Raw genomic sequence first — 20740 nt, 5'->3', positions numbered from 1 at the left:
GAGAATTTAATCCCTAACTTCCAACTGGAAAGAGAAAAAAAAGAAAAAGGCAGGTAACAGTACCTGCATAGATTGGCCATTTAGAGGCCTGGCACAAACAGGCTTGAAAACAGTGCTGGGTAATCACCACACAACTTTGTGAGAACCAAAATCTGCCCCAAACTGGACAATCCCTGATGCTGAACAGGCTGAACCTTTGAGACAGGGGAAGTTGGCAGATTCATTGCTGCTTCTTTCAAGACATCTCAGCATTAGCCAGTGGTTTCAGTGAGCCTGGCTGTCATTACAGCCAGGAATTCAATCTGCACCTTGTCAGTCTCTGGCAAACAGATGAAGAAAATGCAAAAGGAAGAACTGCTTGGATTCAGTACCTCTGGGACTGAGGAATACAGATACAGCTAGAGAGTAGCAAAGTAAAGGAAACAAGTTATACAAAACAAAGGAAAACACATTAACCCTGGTTAAACCTCCTCGGAGGGAAAGCTAAGGAAATATCAACTTCTTGCCTCTTTCTCCCCAGGGCGTGTGCATGGATGGAGAAGAAATAAGGAAAGATTAAGGCAGACTACAAGATAATACAATAAAAGGAGCAAAACAACCTATTGCTGTTGTGATCAACACATTTATAGGAGAAAATCTGAAGACAAGCTAATTTTTCACATTTTCTTATTAGTTAGGAGTGGCTTTGCATTCTACAGTTATGTACAGTCCCTGCCATCCCCTGCTTCCCATCCTTAATTGTTTGAAATTCAGTTGTTTCCACAAATAAAATCCAAACCCCTCCAGATGAATTAAAAATAGCGTATCTCTCCCCTAAGAAAATGCAATATAAACATTAATATTTCTAAGGACCTGTGGTTTATGCTTTGATCATAACTGTTGGAATTCAGAGGGGCCAGATCAGAGATTAACACAGAAGAAGCAGAACAAGATGTCCTAACTCTCTGCTAGAGAACTAAGACTTGCCTACCTCTTTTGGTCTGGCATTCTGAACTTCAGATCAAAGGTTGAAGTAAGAAGTTGATTAGCTAATCTTAACAACTTTTGGAAAAAATAAAAGGTTTAACTATTTCAATACAGCAGATTTCATCAGCAGCCTTCAAGAGGACAGAATATCCAAGAGCATTTAACAGATTTGCATAGTTTAAAAATATTTTGGAGGTTTCATCTACTGCAGGCTAGGAAAGGAAAACTTGTGTGATGTAGCAAGTCACCAGAGCTGCTGTTTCACAGAAGCAACTGTTTTATAGACTTGTCTACAGCCATGGGTCACCTGTGAAATGAGAGCCCTTGTTAAAAGCAGGGAGAATTTAGAAGAGCATGCAGGTCACAACCAGTAAAAGCACAAGAACAAAAGCACAGCTGCTCCTCTTCCTCTTAAAAAGCCACAGGAGTTTGAGAGCAGGACTGGGCTTCAGCAGGCTTTAAAAAGGCATGAATAAAATTCATGACAGGAGAATGGCAGGGAGGCAAAGAGCAGGTCAGCAGCTGTCTAGAAATAGCCATTGGATTTTAGTTTGGAGTAACACTGGACTCAAAGGCTGGGGTGTCCAGTTCACATTGCCAAGCTCAGAACCCTCCAGAATACCCAGCATTAGAGGAAAGGGTCTGCAATTTCTCCTGAAGGGAACAGGACCAGCAGACCCTTCACAAACCTGACACACACATCACCAGACCTGACAGAAGCTGTCAGTAACTGGACACAGCAGCACCCCTTGTCCCTACCAGCTCCATCTCATCCCAGCCACGTTTCTGCCATCAGCAACTCCACACCTGCTGTGGGCTCAGTGCTGCCAGCTCCCAGGGCTCTGGGCAGTGGCTCCCACCAGCCTGGCTGGGCTCTGATGCACATCAGCTCCCCAGTGCTACCTCCTGCCTGCTGACAACTTTCAAATATAGAAATCACCCACCAACAGAGCACTTGTGGAGACAAATAGTTCTGTTTCAGTAGCAGTGTCAGTCAGGTAATCAAGGTATCTTTGAGTGCACCCTCTGGTTGTCAGAGGGGCAACACTGTTAGACAACAGCAATTCATGGATTTGGAATATTTCCCTTAGAGACATTTCTAAAACACTTGCATGTGTGACCAGGTTAGGATTTTAACAAAACACTGCAGCTAGAAAATAAATTAAATTGCACTTAAAATAACAATAAAAGAGGCTTGCATTACAGATTGGGCTGTCTTGTGGGCTCTTTATCAAATTAATAAGGTCAGTGTTTGCAGGCTGAAATTAAAACCAGTTTCAGCCTGAAATCACACCAGCATACACTGACAGAAGAGAGGCAATAAAATTCTGCACTTTACCCAGAATAAATTCTCAAGCACAAAAGCCAAGATCAAGATACATTCTGATGTCCATTCTGCATTTCATATTTACTTATTGGGATGTACACATCTTTTTGAACAACTAAACAAAATAGAAGTGTTAGGTTGTACTCTGTTTTGGGTCTATTTTGGTGGAGGGTTTTTTGTTTGCTTGTTTGTTTTTGGTTTTGTTTTGGGGCTTTTTTCTTTGCTTTTGTTATCTGGTTTAAAAACCAGCCCAAAAGTTTTTCCTGTTGACAAAGCCAGATCATTATTTTTCCCACTGGATGACAGATGACTGTGAAAGGAGACACTTTATTACTGATAAGAACTAAGCTCAAAGGAATGAGAGGCAGTTTTAGAAGTGTCTCTTGTTACATAAATCACTCAGCCTAAGACCAACTGAAAATTGTCTCATTAAAAGTGAATGAAAAAGCTCTTCAGTCAGAAAGCTCCAATCACAAGTTTGCTCCCCCATTCTTAAGACTGTGCTGTAGAATTTGCCTATGAAATTTAAGATGAATTTCCTGAAGCACAGATATTAAAAAAGTATAAAGTCAAAAGTATATAAAAGAAAACAGCTGAAAAATACCTCACAAGGTATCCTCCAGGTCATTCTCAAAGTCTATTTACTTTAGCAATTCCCAACTTTCAAATGATTCTTTTTGAGTGAGAAAATTTAACACTGACTCACAGGAATGTTGGGGAGGAGATAAAATGAGACTCTTACTGGTCAGTCTTTTACTGCATGATCCTACTCTTCAACACATGCAACAGCATAAGAAGCAGGGAGATTTCCTAGCACTGCTTTCCTGCAAATCTCCCACTAAATGCCAGAGCAAGGGTCATACTAAGGGCCAATTATCAGGCTGAAGAACATAAAAGCCCATTCAAAGGGAATATTAAATGAGAGGCAGGTCATCATTCACACCAGCAAGAAGCTGGTTCTGAAGCAATAATTATTTTTCCAGAAATTTTCCAGTCTAGTCTTTACATCTGTAATGCCTTAATAATTATGGCCTGACTTTTCCCAAGCTTTACACAAAAAAAAAAAAAAAAAAAATACTCCACCTCCACACAAAATTGAGAACAAACAGACAACATTTGGACGTTCAAGGATGAGCCTCATTGTGACTCAATTCTGACACAAAACTGCTGTGAAGTGACAGAGGCAGCTGTGCATTTTCTTCAAAGAGGTTGTGTACTCTCCTGGAAAAGGCCAAACCCATTGCTGCTGCCTCTCCAGCACCCCTGAAATGCCATTTCCTTATGTTGTGGAAACTTTCCCATAGATACACTTTTTATACACACAGCAACACTGCTTGCTCTAAGCTGGCAGGGGATTCTTTTCCACACACAGTCATCACATCTTTAATGACCTGTTACATGTCTCTCTAAGAAAACAGAGGGCATTGCTTAATGACACATGAGCACATGAGACATTAAAAACCTTTTAAGGCAGACTTAAGGTTGGCATGGTATTTGATTTTCTAAATTCTCTAAAGAACACCTTCAAAGAGACATGTTTTATGGTCATTGTTGAGTTTTTGTGCAAAATGCAAACAGGTTTAGCCAGATTTTTCCACATCATCTTCTGGCATCTTACAGTCCTCAAAATTAAGCCAAGAACAGAGAAGCCAGGTTGGGTTCTTTTCAAAAGCAAAAAAAATAGGGATTTTCTTTTTTCTTCAGTTTTCAATTCCTGTTCACTGCAGAGCCAGGAAAATGAAGTCTTCTTAAAGACAGGCCCAGGATTTAGCAACAGCCCTTTGTGTTAACATCCAGAACTTGATTCCATTTCTTGTCTCAACTGTAACTTAAACAGGGATCCTGGAAAATATTATGACTTCAAATAAAACATTACTTACACAAAATTTTCAAACTCACTCTCTCAAAAAAAGTTTTCTCCTGTGTCTGAGAGAATAAGTGCAGAAAAGGGAAGTTTCCCTGGCTCTGTGTTTAACTTCCAAAAGCCACTTAGGTGTCACTACTGATGGACATAACATGGGAAGCTATTTCTGAGCTGAATAGGTTGCAATCAAATATTACTATTCATACAGAATGGTTGGAAAGATGCCTGGTGGGAAGGGACCTGGGGGTGCTGTGACAGTGGCTGGACATGAGCCAGAGTGTGGCCAGGTGGGCAGGAAGGCCAATGGCTCCTGGCCTGGGTCAGCAGCAGTGACAGCAGCACCAGGGCAGGGATTGTCCCCTGTGCTGAGGCCTCACCTCAAATCCTGGGGTCACTTTTGGGCCCCTCATGACAAGGACATTGAGGGGCTGGAGCAAGTCCAGAGAAGGGAACAGAGCTGGGGAAGGGTCTGGAGCTCCAGGAGAGGCTCAGGGAGCTGGAAAGGGGCTCAGAGGTTCCAGGGGGACCCTTCTCACTCTCCACAACTCCCTGACAGGAGAATGCAGCCAGGTGGGGGTCGAGCTCTGCCCCTTGGGAACAAGCAGTAGGACAAGAGGAAGTTGCCTCAAATTGCACCAAGGGAGGTTTGGATTGGATATTAGGAAACATTTCTTCATGGAAAGGGTTGCTCAGCACTGGAACAGGCTGTCTGGGGAGATGGAGTCACCATCCCCACAGGTGTTTAAAAGACATGTGGATGTGACACTTGGGGACAGGGTTTTAGTGGTGAATTTCACAATACTGGGGTAACGGTTGGACTTTCTGATCCTAGAGGTCTTTTCCAACCTAAACAACTCCACAATCCTAATGAAAGTTTTAATTCACAGGTGGAAACCTTAAGAGGTAAACAAGAGAGAGAGGAAGGAGGGAGGACAGGTTTTTATGCTGCCTTAGGGTAAAGAAATTGGACCACTCACCTCCACTAAGTAACTTCATCACCAGCCAGAGCTCATCTTTCACCACAAACGATGTGTAGTAAGATACAATGTTGGGGTGATGACACTGACTCATGGCTTGAATTTCTTTCTGTAGAGAAAAATAAAACATTAGCAGTTGGACACAGTGCTTATTACTCCTCTGGCACTGAGTTTATCTTCCTCAAGACATAAAGGCAGTGCAAAGAAAAAAGGATACCTAGAAGGTAAATGTAGAAAATCCAGAAATACTCTAAACACTCAGGCCACATCATACTAGAGCCAAAAGGTATTTTAGGGTGTTCTTCTTGTCTGTCTAGAAGAAGAAAAAGTTAACCAAAAAAAGTGGTAGGGCCATCAAAGCATGGCAAAATACCTGCACACAGCTACAACAGAATATTCCCAAAAATTCACTGTGCTTTGTGACCTAGGAAGTTCATGCTGACTTCTTTCAGTTAAATACTATGCAACAGATGCTTAATCTGTTGAAGACTATAATTTGGATGAGAAAAGGAAATATTGGTCACTGGGGAAAAAAGGCCTCTCATTCCTAATGTGTCTTCCCAGCAGGAAAGCAGATGGCTTAGCTCAATTAGGTTGAAGGCACAAAGGACAGCTGCATCCTTTGTCACACTGGAAGGAGAGAGATCACTTGGAGATTGGAAAGTCAGTAGCTACCACCAGTTGAGGACAATATGAAATATGTTGAGATATTAATTTGTTTTGAGTTTTGACATAGTGCTTAGCCTTAGTTTTGGTTCTGGGTTCAGGGTGGAGGTTTTCCAGGTTATGGAGGGAACAACACCACAGAAAACATTGACTGGTTTCATTATGCAAGCACGAATCACCAGTTTGGACAGAAAGTTTCTTGGCTGTCCATAGACAAAAGCCATCCACTGAGCCAAGCCTGGCACCCTGCACTGCACCCAGCTGAGCCTTTGTGCTTCAGCCAAGTCCCCCAACCTGACAAATTGTACCCACCCCAGCCAAACACCCCTCATGCCCTGAACTTCTGCTCTCAACTACAGCACTCCTTCACAGACACAAGCAGGAAGGAGAGCAAGGGCCCTTCACCCCCTCATCCTTTCCTCCCTCTAAGCACAAGACTTCCCTGGCACTGAAGAGAAGAATTCACTCCTGCCCAGGACACCCCACAAATGTAGCACACAATTTTCCTCCTGCTCCTGTCACAGCTCTGCCTGTGACTGAGTTCAGGCTAAAGCCACTGCTTCCCCTTGGCAAGGCCTGAACTGGCAATCACAGCTCCAAAGGAACAGGCTCATGTTGATTTATCCACTTAGCACTGCTTTTCAGGGAGTAGGTGCATTTGAGGAATCCAAAGCAATTGGTTCCTCTTTCTGCTTCCCCAGGAGAGGCACCAACTTTCCAGGAAACTTAACAAGCAGATTAAAGAAGAATCCTTCTAAACAGGAAAGGATATTTGAAGAGTGGGGAATAAGCTATTCATCTCCATGTAGCATACTCTGACTAAAAAAAATACTCTGTGAAAATAAATACAGCCTAAAACAATATATTTTGCTTACTCTGACAGCTCCAGCTCCCTTCCTTGCAAACTTTCACTTGTGTCAAGTCATTTTTCACAAAAGAAATAAATCAGCAACTTGGGAGCTTTCTGTAGTTCTCTGACACTTAAAATATACTACACAAGATCAAGTGGCACCAGAGGAAACCAGGATGGAAAGCAGCAAGCAGGACTGATAATCCATCCCATCAACCAGACCTGCCCCACATCCCCCTCTCAGAAACTTTCTAGAGGAGCTGGATTCATATTTTCTTAGATAAACTGCTCAAAATATTTTGAAGCAGTTTCCTGGGAGATTGAAAGAGTAATATGAGAAATATATACAAACATTACATATTTAATATATATTTGTGTATGTTACTGGAGTACAGGAGGTAATGAGACAAAGTCTGGACCAAGTTCACTTAAGATCCTAGACAAGATTTTTGCCATTTAAGCAGCCCCATAGTACAGAATTTTTCAGGCATTTGGTGACACTTGGTTACCACTTTATTATTATTTTCAAAGAACTTCCTCTCTCATTCACTACCACAGTCTGCTCCCTGGGCTGGGAAACACAGCTAAAACAACAAATAGCTCAAGCCTGTCATGTGCATCAAAGCATCAAGAGGGAAAATAAATAATCACAAACCTGATCTGTGCAATTAAACACCTCTGTCAGCCAGTGGATGTACAATACAGGCAGATTAATCCATTTCTCACACAGTGCAGCACAGCTCTGAATAATTAATTGCATCACAGCCCATGATTTTCAGTGTTTTTACATTATTACCAATCAGAAGGAACAGCAGCCAGGCAGACTTTCCCTCCCACCCACACACCCCCCCATTTCATTTTCAGCAGTTTTCTGGGCTAATCTCACACTGGCTACATCAAAGCTTGGTTCCTGTTCTCCCCCAGAGAGGGTACCAACATCCTGAAAGCTCAACTCATACAATTGCTTTAAGTGATAGTGGCAAATCACAGGGGCTTTGTGGTTAAAATGCTTCCTGGCATAACTGAAACCAAGCCAATTCTGTCACACATCCACAATCCCCTCCAGCAGCACAAATGCAGGGGCTGAAGGGCTGGAGCTGAAGCAGGAATCTCACTCAAGGATCACTGGCTGAAAAGGATACTTAGAGTAGGAAGGGATAAAATGCAGCAACAGCCATCTTGTGTGTAGTAAGCTCAGCTTTAACACTATTGCCAAAGCTTTTGGGAGAGTTTGCTACCCTTCAAACAACAAAGTCACAGCAGGTCAAGGTTTTATCTTCCCACCTCCCTACTAAGATTGCTGTCCCCCAGATCAGAGTTACAACTGTGCTTCCCATATTTATCCCAGCATCAAAACTGCTAATAAAAATCCCAGCGATTTCCACCCCTCTGTAATAATTTATTTGGGTTGCTCTATACAAGTTTAAGGTGGAAAGGTTGCTTTAGTCCCTCTCTGCCAACAGCCATGGGTCACTTGACACAGACCCACAGATGCAGTGGTGATAAGCAGCTCTCCCCCTCACACTGCATGGCCTCAGTGATGAGAGAATGCCTTGCTGCCAATTCCCATCAATTGCTCTGCTTTCTGCTCAGCTATGGAGAATGAATTGCCGACAACAACATGTCTAGACACAGGCAATGGTTTGGAAATGGTTACATGCTCACCCTGGGCAAGATATTAAAAATATCTGTATTGTCAAATAGCAAAAGTAAATAGACTGGGATTAGCTCTAAATGCCTCCATGGCTCCCATTAAGGGTTCTGACAAATGTTCTCAGTACTTCTACAGGCAATAAAAGAAACATTTCAAGGCTTGCAAAACAGTAATAAAATTGCAGTGAAGTATAATCTAGAATCAAAGCAACTGCTAGTCTCCTGTAAGTCAGACAAACTTCTGGAGATCAGCTATTTTGGATGAGGGTTTATTTGCCCAGTGACACACAATTGAAGTTTGAATTAATAGGAGCAGGTAAGGCTGTGTTTTAGCTACCAGCTCAAGTTTCTTAATGGTATTTTCTTTTCACATCATCACCTTTTACTCTGTGTTTATCTGCCCCTGAGGCTTGCTTCAGAGGCACTTGCTCTCAAACACCAGGATAAAAATTGTGCTTTATTTAGTTTTACTTCCTACATATTGACATGAACTCCAGAGATACAGCACAGCAGCAGAGTGCTTTCATGTGGCTACCTGCAGCTTCAGAGGGGCCCAGAGACTCAACCTGGCCACTCTGTTTGAAGGGAATCACAACCATAAGAGAGGTGGGGAGGGAAAGCATGGCTGGGGCAGAAATCAAAGCAGGTCAGATGTGATCACCCCTTGAAAACACCAATACTTCAACTATGGCTGGCAAAGATCTTACACCATGAGATTTCAGCTGAGAGATAAGGCATTAAAGCTGCTCTTCATCCTTTTAAAGCAGGATTTAGAGCTCCAGTCCCACAGGCAGCCATAACCATTCATATTCTGCTCCAAGTGAAACTTTAACAGTTTAGCTAAAAGGTTGTAAAATTGACAATAATTCATTTGCCTTTTGAGGTAGCAACACAAATGTTTTATTATAACTGAAACTGAATGTAAACTCAATGTTTTATTAGAACTCAAAATAAACAAACCCAAACACGTTCTTCTACCAAAATTAACTCAAAATACATATTTTAAAAAGCATAAAATCAGAGATTCTGATTCAGCTCCCCCTCCTTGGATCACCCAGTTCAACTCCTTGCCTCAAGTAGCTACAGGAGCTAAACCAGCATGAGTAAAGAGGAGTTAGATTAGTCCTAGAACAACAGTGGAAAAGAAACTATTCTAAAAGGAATAAAAGCAACTCATCCATTAGGTAATCTTCAGGGATGGGAACAAAATAGTCCCATGGCAAGTCATTCAGCATTGCCCATTTTAATGGCTACTCTTCAGTCTCATTCAGTGGTCATTCCCTCTTCCAAAGTCTTCAGTATTAGTGAAAATATACTGAAGAACTGTGGTGTAGCAATTCCTACATGGCCATTTTTTATTGGTTTCAGCCAAAAAGCAAACATGTGAGCTCCAAGCAGACCAGCTTTCCCCACATCCCCAACTAACCCATGACTGACCCTTACAGCTGTTCAGATCAATGCCCAGAGCTTGCAGCTCAGCAATGCTGTCAATGTGACTGGGGCCCACAGACAGCTGCAAGTTCTTACATGCACCATCTCATGCTCATCCAGTCCAGGTGAAGGAAGACAGGATTTCACCCACCATTAATTCTGATGTTCACAGTGAACTTCACACAAAAAAACCCAAAACCAAACCCTAAACCAGTTCAGTAATTAAGACTTCTGTTGTTGCTGCTTTGATAAACAATACAGCCAAGTTGTACCCAGCACAGGCTTAAATCTTAATCTTAAACTGCAATCCCAGCATGCAAGGAACATGTCACACAGCAGATCAAATAACCAAGCAGAAACCACATATCATTTATTAGACTCCCTGGCACTGACACTTGGATTTCTTTTCCCTGGAGCAAGTGTGAAGGTCCTCAGGCTTGGAAATGGAATTATAATGGCAATTTCCATCAGATGATATGTATGGATGAAACATCTGTACTCCTTCCACAGCAATCTGCTGCTTTGTTCCCAACAACCTTACAGTCTGGTTAATCCACTTGTAGGAAGTGCTCCATCAGATCAAAGGCAGTTCAATATCCTGTCCAAGTCTTCAAAAGAAGGTGTAAAAACCCTATAAAAAGCAGTTACACAATTATCTGCCCAGAGGGTAGAATTCTGACTAAGCCTGGGCAGTTAACAGTTGGCTTATGCTTTAAACCAGGGGAGCTCATAATCCCTTTTTTAAATCCTATCTAATTTAACCTTCTCAACTATAGGTTGATTTATTTAATCTCACGCAATGTTTGATCTCCATGTTATTGGCAGCAAGTTCCCTGGGTTATTTCCATGAAATTCTAAAGGACATTTCTGCTTATCTGCAGTTCAACTTGTTCCCTCAGCCTCCTTAACTGCCCTCTGGCCATAGGAAAAGCAGTACCTGCACTTCTTGTGGGCAGCCTGTCAGGTCCAGGGCAATCAATCTCTGGGCTAGAAAGACTTTGGAATCTTTCTAGGAACAGCAACACCACATCTCCCATTCTCTTTCCTCAGCCTGCCTCCTGTTGAATCATCTTAGGGAATAAACAGGCAGCATTTCCCCCTAGATGGGAAAGCCCAGTGTGAAATATCCCATGGTTTGTTTCCCTCTCTGCTGTTCAACATTCCTGGTAACTGCTAAGCTGACAACCCACATCATCTCCTACTCAGGGAGAAAAAATTCTCCATCTGGATGAAAGAAAACTCAGCTTTAATTGCATGAAAATGAAGTAAGAGTTTGTAGGACAGAGGGAGGATTTAGAGCCTTTTAGATCAGTGATTCTTTAAAACAAGAAAACACTTATACAAGAAAAAAAGGCTGGAGGCATGGTTATTTCGAGGCAGATGTTACACCACTTTCAGAGACTGGCAACAGCAGCAAGGCAGCCAGCATCCCACAATGGAAAAGAGCAAAACACAGCTCTGAATGGTGTGCAGCTGTGAAATACAACACATGAGCAAGCAGACTGTTTGCAAACCCACACTGGTGTGGCTGTTAACTACCGTGGGTTGCAAGACAAATAAAAAGTGGAACTTCAGCAATAAATCAGAAGTCCAAGATCATTTGCAGGCAACACTGTATTTGACCACCTCTGCTTACACACCACTCCCAGTCACACCCCTGAGCAAGAATTACTACAAGCTACAGTGTATTTCTGTCAGCTGAATCCCACAGGCAGTCCAGGAAGGATTTGGGAGCATTCAAAAACGTACCGGGAAAAAGATAAAAAAGCCTGGAAATAAATTCCTGACAAACATCACCTAATTGAGTAGCTGGGTTAGAAAGAGTTCCATCTCTGCACAGCATTGCTCTTGCTGTCTACATTCTTTACAGCAATTAGCACTTCAGCTGAAAAGCTGAATGCCCTTGACTTGGTTTGCTCATGATTCAACAAATCTGGTCCTTCCTGCACTTTCCATACCCCACAGCAGCAATAAATCAATCCATTGCATTAACCTAGAATGTCATACAGTATATGCAAAGTGTGCAGTTTATTCCTGACCACCCACACAGCTCAAATGTACATTGAGATAAAAGGATCAAGATCAATACCTTTAATGAGCCAAGTCATAGCACTTACTCACTCTAAGCACAGCATTTCCAAAGCAAGGACACAGTCCCAGATTTCCTGGCCTCTGGACACCTGTTAGGCCTAAAGGAAGCTCAGGGCCACTCATCCATCCAGCTGGTGATAGAGCCACTTACTCTGCAATTCCCACTCCAAATTAACCTTCCTCTTCTCCTCCACCCCAAACACAAGTGCATGAAGTGACATGAAGTGAGACTACAAGACCGTAAAACTTGAGAATATTTACTTTATGGTGGAAGCAGGTATGGAAACAAGATAAAACGAAAAGGTAAGAGCACACAGAACTGGGAAATCAGGAACTTCCATTCTTTTGGCTCTTACACTGAGAAACAAAACTGGTGGTCCAACAGACTGACAAATTCAGAACAAGCCAAGGGAAAACACTTTTTCACACAACAGATCTACCTCAGCAACCTCTGCCCCTAGAAGCTGCTACAGCTCAGAACCATCTTCATGCCCCTCCACCCCTCTATGACTTTTAAATTCAAGAACATTTCCAGTTGCATCCTTAAACCCAGAGAAAGACCCACACCAGATCCAGTCACAAAACTGGAAGCTCTGTAGAGTTGGAAACAGCAACACATTGCAGTCCCACCCATAACAGGAAAAATCATTGTGAGGAATGGGTCAGCCAGAGACTTCAAATGTGCAATTAGAAGTACTTATCTAAAATTACACATCAAGTCTCTGCAGTGTCTCTTTCTGAACCTGATGTTTTTAGCCAGAATTGGCAATTACTCAAAGGACGACAGTCTCAATCACTACATCCTGACAATGCAGTCAGGAATACCACTGAGGCAGGGTGGCATGGGCAAGCCACACAAAAGGCTTGAAAAGGACACCAAGGGTTGGTATAAGGACAGAAAGACAAACTGTGAGGAGAGATCTTGAACTCCCACACTACATGAGCTGTAAGAGGATTTGAACACAGGCCACCTTGAGCCCTACACGCAACCCTCCACAGGGGCACTGACAGACTGCATGGGGCCTTTCCTCTTAACCAGACACTAAATGGAAACTGCAACTGTGGTTCAGGTAATTTGCTGATGATTGTACAAATTCCATTTTTGTTCTACCTTCTAATTGCAAGCACTAAAACAAGTGCCTGAGGTAAACTACAGAAGCTGTTGAGATTCAAGGGGACAGAAAGACAAGGCAGGATATAAAAATCCTAGAGTTACAGTTCCAGTGCTACAGCTCCAAAGGACTCAGTCTCCTGTCCTGAGCTCAGAATTATGGGGATTTCCACATGGCAGCCTGCAATATGTCAGTGATCTCTTTAGCTGGCATCAAGACCAGAAAGATTAGGAACAACAGCTAATTCATTCAGTTTTTCTCTTTACAGGTGAAGGGAAAAAGTGTAGAGAACTGCAGGAAGGGAAAAGAAAGCAAAGCCATTCCCTTGAATTTTAAATGTTCTGAAAGCATGCAGCTTTGGATCCCCTTCAAACTTCAGAGCTCTTGTGGGTACAGCAGAGCTTCACACTTGCACATTAACTCAGTTCAAAACAAAGGGATTATACAAAGTGCTGAGCTCTAAACAAACAGTCTGAAGTTTTGCAACAATTGATCTTTTTAACATTTTAAGTACCATGTCCCACAACCAGGACAACTGAGCTGCCTCTAATGAAGTCAGTTGAGTTCCCCCACCTTCACCCCACCTCAGGAAAGGTTTTAAGGCACTTGCAAAGAGATATTTCAGAACTAACTGAAACACAGCTGCCCAGACAGCTGTGATTGCATACCAGGAGTTCATCCATGCTGGTCTGACACTTCTCAAGATTGATCCGTTTGATCGCCACCTTCTCCTTCTTGGGAGCGCAGAAGGCTGCCTGCACCACCGCGGTCGCTCCGCTGCCTGGGGGGAAAAGAGAGAGTTACCAACACCTCAGGGACTTCAGCAGCAAGGGAGGGAGCCGGGACAACAAAATCCTGAGTGCCAGATCTTAGAGCAGAGCCAGGTAAAAACCCAGTGAAAGCACTCGAGGCACTCCCCACTGTGCAGCTCCACGGGTTGGTTCAGCTGCCACGTCCAAGTGCTGGGTAAACTGAAAGAAAACAAGTGGGTCTTCATGATTCCTTCCAGGGATCATTACAGTTCTGCAGATCAAAAATCCTCTCCAGACTCCAGATTCCTTATAAAAGAGTGATTCTATTCATGTACAGTAATTTCACGATTATAAGCCGCACCTGATTATAAGCCGCACGTTACAATACAGAGTGTGATAAAAGGTATCTGTTCTATCACCATCTGTTGAGGGTGGGGCAGTGATCCTGATCTCTGTGGGAGATATTCTGCTAATGGGCCATCCATTGAAACCAGGCAGGGCATTGTTCTTTATCTTTTCACAACCCATCCTTCCTCCAGCCAGTCATTTTCTGCTCATGGCCATTGAGTCCCACTGTGGGACTGATAAAATTACTGCATCCCATTGGGAGTTGCTCCAGCCAGGGGGAAGAGCCCAACATTTCTTACCAAGATAAAAACAGAGGTTTTGGGACACTAAGGGATCCCCTTTCTCCACTGGACTCCAGAGGAAAACCGGATTTCTCCACATCACCACTGGAGCTCCGGAGGGAAACTGCACCTTGTACAGGAGCACTGCTCCAACTGAGCCACATCTGTCACTGCAGGAGGATGCAGCCACCATGGAATGGGACTGCTGCCAACACCCTGCCTGACGGGTGTCAGGTTGTACTCTGACTGTGTCAGGGTTTGGGGTTTGTTCTTTGTAGTGCTGTATTTCTATTTTAATTTCCCTAGTAAAGAACTGTTATTCCTAATTCCCATATCTTTGCCTGAGAGCCCCTTGATTTCAAAATTATAATAATTTGGAGGGAGGGGGTTTACATTCTCCATTTCAAAGAGAGGCTCCTGCCTTTCTCAGCAGACACCTGTCCTCCAAACTAAAACAGCAACTTTTCATTCTTTGTCCATATATAAGCCGCACCTGATTATAAGCCGCACTTTGGGTTTGGACCAAAATGTTAGTCAAAATGGTGCTGCTTGTAATTGTGAAGTCACACAGAATTTTAACCTGATGTGTTTGCCCCAAGTGTCAAAACAAGCTACTCTTTGCTACTGACACTAATGAGATTTTTCAAATATTTTTATGCACTAATTGCTGTTCTCATCTCTCCTCATTTTATGCAAAGACACGAGGTGGGTTTCATTCAAGCACGTTCAGCTCCAGCTCTCACACTGCCTCAGTTTCTGGGTTGAAAACCACAATCCCAGAATATTTAAATTCCAACAGAGAAAAAATTGCCACATTTTAACACACAGTCAGTCCTTTACACTGCTACAAGCAGGGAGTTCTGGATTTGAAGTACTCAGCAACATCATATCCTTTGACATGAAAGGGAGTTTGCAATAGTGAGACTTAAAATCTATTTGATGTTAAGTCCATTTCTGTTGGCCTCCAGAAGCTTTTGCAACATTCACCTCCCACCAACAGGACACCTTGTTGCTTTACTTTCCACCTTCATCATGGTTCCCCACATTCACACACTTCACTGGAATGGAGTAAATCCATATGAATAAAAAAGGGGGTAGCACATGTGGGAAATAACTCAAAGGTTCCCATTGTAAATACTTTAATGTTAATAAAAATAAAGAGAAATTAAAACAACTATTCTACATTTCTCCTATTTTTAACACTACAAAAACAACTCCCAGATTCTGCAATTCAAGTAAAGCACATTTTTGCAAGCTCTGATTTTTTTTCTAGTACATTCACATAAACTGGGGGCAAAAAATTTAATTTTCAAACAAAGGCTACTGAAGCTCCCTACAATCACCATCAAGAGTCTTCTCACACCAAGCTGCACCAACTCAAAGTTCCAGGTGAGTGAAAGAGCTTGAAACCCAGCCCTGCAAAACAGAACTGCTGCATTCCAAGTTGCACTGAAATAAATTGAAAAACCCTGAACTGTGGGACTCTGCTCCTCTAATCTTCAACCAGTACCTGCTACAGCAGAGCTACAGGACTTTGACTTCACTTTATATGGCATGGCCAGTGCACCCTGGACATCAGCATCAGCTTGCCAGGACTGTACTCAGGAGCTTACATTTTAATGGCAGAAGTGTGCAGAACACAAAATGCTAAGGTTGCTGAAGCTCCATTATTTCCCAAAGTAAATGGGGTTTTTAAGAAAATCAAGATTGAAGCCATTTATTACTTGCACACATATTGTTTTTCAGAGACTATACATAGCACAAGGTACAAAGTTATTAGGAAAAGGACAGCAATAACAGCAAGAATATTTACAAGGGGCTTTGAAAACAAAGTTTGAGTGCTGTAAGTAGGTTCTTGAGCAAATGACAGATGATTGAGAGGTCTATGCAGATATTTAACACAAAGTGCTCAAAAAGAGCAAGGGGAGGAGGTTTTGACAGCAGAGTTTTGGTTACACTGCCAGGGCTGCAGGGCTGAAATACCCAACATTAAGCACAGGACAAACATCCCAAAGCAAACCTCCACATGCACTCCCTGCAGCCACTCTGCCCAGCAGGTCAGGAATCAGCAGTTCCAACACAAATGAATTCCCACTCACTGGGAATCCTGGGTGGCACTGACCTACTCCTTCCCTCCCAGCACCTACCTTCTTGTTTTGTTTCTGCTGCTTCTTTGGTGGGGGAAAAAAAGTAAAAACAAAGGCTCAAGACAGAAAGCAGCACACTCCAAAGTGGTGACAAGAGGCAGAAGTGAGTTTGCACTTCCTAGCACTGCTGGTCTCACTACAGCAACAGCGTTTTGGAAGTCAGAAGAAAAAACAAACACCATCAGTTCTTTGGAAAGAGTTAGATCCCAGAAGAAATGTTGCTGCTGACACATCCAAAGCACCAGTATTATGATTTCTTTCTTTGGATGTTTTGGTGCATAGTAATAGAGGCTGAAAACACAAGCCAGATGCTGGAAGAATATGTGAGTGTGCACCTCAGAGGATTGTCTTGTCACACAACCCTTTTCATTCCCCAGTTTCTCAGTGTGTATTTTTACCTCTAAAGCTACCTGTCACCAGCACAGGTATCTGTGTTCAAAGACTTTCTGGGTATCTCAGACACTCAACAGTGTCAGTGTACTCCTGTTTCCCCCCACAGCATGACACTCCAGGATTTCTGTGTAAGCACAACTGGCAGAGATGCAGAGATGCTTCTTACAAGCCAGATGCAACATCATTACTGTGAACCAAATCCTTCACAAGATGAAGTCCAAGGTTTTAAAGAAGTCACCACACAGAATAGCTTTGTCTTTTATTCTTTCAGGATGTAGCTACCAGAAACAATAGATGCAGCCTAATTAAAAGCAGGACCACTCATGCCACAGCTCCTTTCCAGTCCTGGAGTCTGCAGGATCAATGCTCACTAGGACTTCAGGGCAAAAACTGCTTTTCACTAAGTGCTGGACAATGCCCCAGCCTACAGGGACTCGATCTGTTATGAGTGTATGGCATTATTTGAACAGTAATGAAATCCCAAACTAAATCCTTCTGGGCACATGGCAGGGAATCATCTGAACTCGAGACTCCTCCCATTTAATTCCCTGCTGCTCCTACTTTTCTGGCAGCTCTCTTTAGTTCGATCACCACCTGCTCTCCCCACTCCCCCCTCTCCCACTAATTCGTCATTTCTTTCAGCTCCTCTGTAGCACTAATTATAGAGAAACAATGAAATCTCAAAAGCGTATCAGGCGAGGATTAAGCCAAGCTGCAGCACGATGTGCCACAAGCAAGCTGCTCTTTGGTGGTGGCGGCCGCGTGCCGCGCTGCTGGGACCGAACAAAGACGGCTTTCCGTGCTTCTTTGGAGAGTTCAGGAAACATGGCAACACGGGCACTTCAGCCTTTGCAACCACAAGGTTTGTTTATTAAATGCCAGGGTGGAAAGAGAAAGAAAGAGGAGCTGCAGTGAGGATGCTGAAGACATTGCAAAGTGAAAACAGGCATAGGGAGAGATGACAGCAACAGAGAGAAAAAGCTCATCGAGGAAGTTTTGTAAAGTTTAAGAGCAGGTAACAAATATATGGGTAACAGCAGGGAGAAAAGAGAATTCCTGGGCTGCTATGAACAATCTTCCATGAGGAAAAACCCCAAGGGCAGTTTGTGCACAACTTGGACAAACCAACTCTCCCATCAGTCACAGATCTGCCGCGATCAGACCCAACAACACGGGCCACACAGGGTTAATTTAATGTTCCTGTGCTGGGTTCTCACTCACTCCCCACCTCAAGACACTCTGATCAAGGTCAGTGCTGAGGCTCTTCCCTCAGCTTTCGGAGAAAATTTGCTCCCTGCTTAATCTCCTCCAACATAACGGCTTAGCAAAACAATGAAAACCAGGCACGGCCAAATGCTTGCTGCTTGATTCCTGAAAAGCAGGAGATCATTTTGTTAAAGGATGATAGGGAGGAAAGAGACCCCAAATGGGTATTAGGATCTGCTTAATACCCCCTGCTCCTGCCTCTGTAGGCTCTCGGATACAGTTCCAACCCTTAGGATAGCAGCTGCAAAATTCCTGCATAAGAGGGTCACGACCTACTTTAGAAAACACCGCCTTAAGAGGAAAACATACCCTTTCTAACCCCTGCTTCTTTCATGTTTCTACGATTAAATGGTTCTTTCTGAAATAAAACCAACCTCTGAAAGGATTAAAATAACCCAAATAAAAAAAATCCCCAAGCACTCAGTTACTGAGGCCTGATTTTCCAGGTTATCTCCTCTGGATCCCTGGTCCCTGTACCTTCAGCACCCAGAGCTCCAGCCTGAACTCCTGAAGTTGAGACAAAGTCCCCATCAAAGCCCAGCTTCAGCTTCCAAAGGAGGCTGGATACCACCTCTTCTATAGTTCCACAATTTACATGAAGCTTCCATTTTTGAAAATAAAGACAAACCCTCCAAGATCTCAGCTGAAGTTGATGGAAACTAATTATTTTAAGGATAATTAGAGAAGTGGAAAGACAGGGGACTGACAAGAGGACACAGCATGTTCCTACACACTTTGTCTCCAATTCAGCTGAATCTCTGCAGCCACATAAGGACATTGCAGCTCTCCCAGTAAGACTGGGATGAATTACACCAATGCCTCTTCCCAGGCAAATGCAAGTCAGAGATCCTCTTGGCAGAGGGAACCGCTTGAGCAATGGAACAGTCATGCCAAACAGTCACAAGGCAAGCATCAAATCCTGGCTCCAGGATAGGATTCTCCTACCACGTGCACAGCAATTTGAAGCAGTTACATGGAAGGAGGGCTCAAAAAACAGTGTTGCCAGAGCTTTAAATTTACTTCAGGCACCCTCAGATGTGAAAGTTTCCCTTCACTGTAACTCAGTTGCTCACAAAGCTGTTACAATCAAAGGGAACCCGAGTCTTAGAGCATCAGTCCCTGTCCTACTGCAGTAACAAATCCCCTCTGGGGAGGAAATATTCTCTCCCAGGGTCACACGAACATTATGAACCATTTCAGTTTGAATGAACCTCTACTCTACCCTCCAGCTGAAATCAGGATCAAATCCCAACCTAGATCAGGTTCCTCAGCATCAATTTCAGCCTAGTCTGGATTTTCCTTAACAAGAGATATTCCTACAGTATTTTTGGCTGTCTCTCTGTTTGACCACCTGCATAGTAAACTTTTTCCCCTTTGCTAACTAACCAGATCTCCCATTTTTGCTCCCAACCTTCCTCCATGCACCTCTGTACAACTCAGCTTCATCTCCTCTAGAACTTCCCACCAGATAGCTGAGGACAGCAACAACTCCAAGGTTGGGGAATTGCAGCTCTCCATAACTGCCCCCAGAAGTCACATTCCCAAGTGTCCTTCAGCATGGTGCAATGCCCAGCCAAACACCTCCACACAACCCTGCCCAGTGCTTCCACCCTTCCCTGCACACACACAGCCTCTCTATTTTTAAGCAAGATCTGGAATCCATCCTCCACTATCTGGAGTGTGGTGCCAGAAAGCCGCTCGTGACGCAGGCTCTGTTTATAATTGTGCCCCCGGGTTTTCCTCTTATGAACAATGCACACAAAACACTTCCCTGCAAGGCTGCTCTGGACCAGGCAGTGACTTTCAGGTTCCAGGTACCCCAAAGTCCAGGAGACCTTTAATGCTTTACAGCCCAGGCTCAGTATTCGTGTCTCTGCAGGCTCACTCTATCTCTGGATGCTTCAACTCTTTGACAGCCTCATGCCAGAGAGCTGTGGGAGCCCTGCTCTGATTACTCATTCCAAGGACAATACAGCAATAAAACAAGAAGCTGAAAGACTGGGAATAGAACTTCTTATGTGTTCTTATAGAGCACAGAGCAAACACAGATCTAATTAAACCAGAAATTAAATACCAGATCACAAATTCAGACTGTTTGATCCATTTCCTATGGAGGCAAAGTGATGCCTCTATTTTCTGTGCCTCATTTGAGGCTTCTGGTGAAGCAAAGAATGGACTGCTTCTAAAAACAAGCTAGCAAAAAAAAAAAAAAGCCTACTCTCAAATTTCCAGCCAACTCAGCATGGGGTGGGAATACTCCTTTCCCCAAGCAGGACTTGGTAACAAGAGTCCACTGGATGTCAAAGTTTTGCTGGCACAAGCCCCACAATTCAGGAAGAGTGAAGTAATGCAATGTTAATGGTCCTTGAATATGCTTTTCAATCCATCTCCCCACTACATGTCACATTCTTACTACAAGATGGAAGATGCAATCTACAATAACAGCTACAAATGGCATTAATAAAACCAGAGGGAATTCATAACAGGACTCAAACACATTCCTAGTATTGGCACAGAGGGGGCAAAAAGAAGGAAGCTTTTTCCTCTTCCTCACAGTGAAGTGTCATCTACTCAGCATGGGACTGCAGGGAGAGTGTTCACAATTCTAGAAGTGGA

At 43.3% G+C, this 20740-nt stretch overlaps 1 protein-coding gene across 1 annotated transcript in view; it reads right to left on the bottom strand.

The window, feature by feature from the left end:
- Window positions 1–20740, bottom strand: part of OXSR1 (oxidative stress responsive kinase 1) — an 85863-nt gene that overhangs the window by 52530 nt on the left and 12593 nt on the right. The window contains exons 2-3 of the mRNA XM_033072813.2: window positions 13606–13718; window positions 5135–5243 (exon numbers count right to left, since the gene is read on the bottom strand). Coding sequence (XP_032928704.1) covers window positions 5135–5243; window positions 13606–13718 — 222 coding nt within the window. The remainder of the gene's footprint in view (window positions 1–5134; window positions 5244–13605; window positions 13719–20740) is intronic.

Source organism: Catharus ustulatus, chromosome 1 (genome assembly GCF_009819885.2).
Source record: "Catharus ustulatus isolate bCatUst1 chromosome 1, bCatUst1.pri.v2, whole genome shotgun sequence".
Lineage (NCBI taxonomy): Eukaryota > Metazoa > Chordata > Aves > Passeriformes > Turdidae > Catharus > Catharus ustulatus.
Note: the sequence above shows the minus strand (reverse complement) of the source record. Positions and strands in the feature narration are given on the sequence as shown.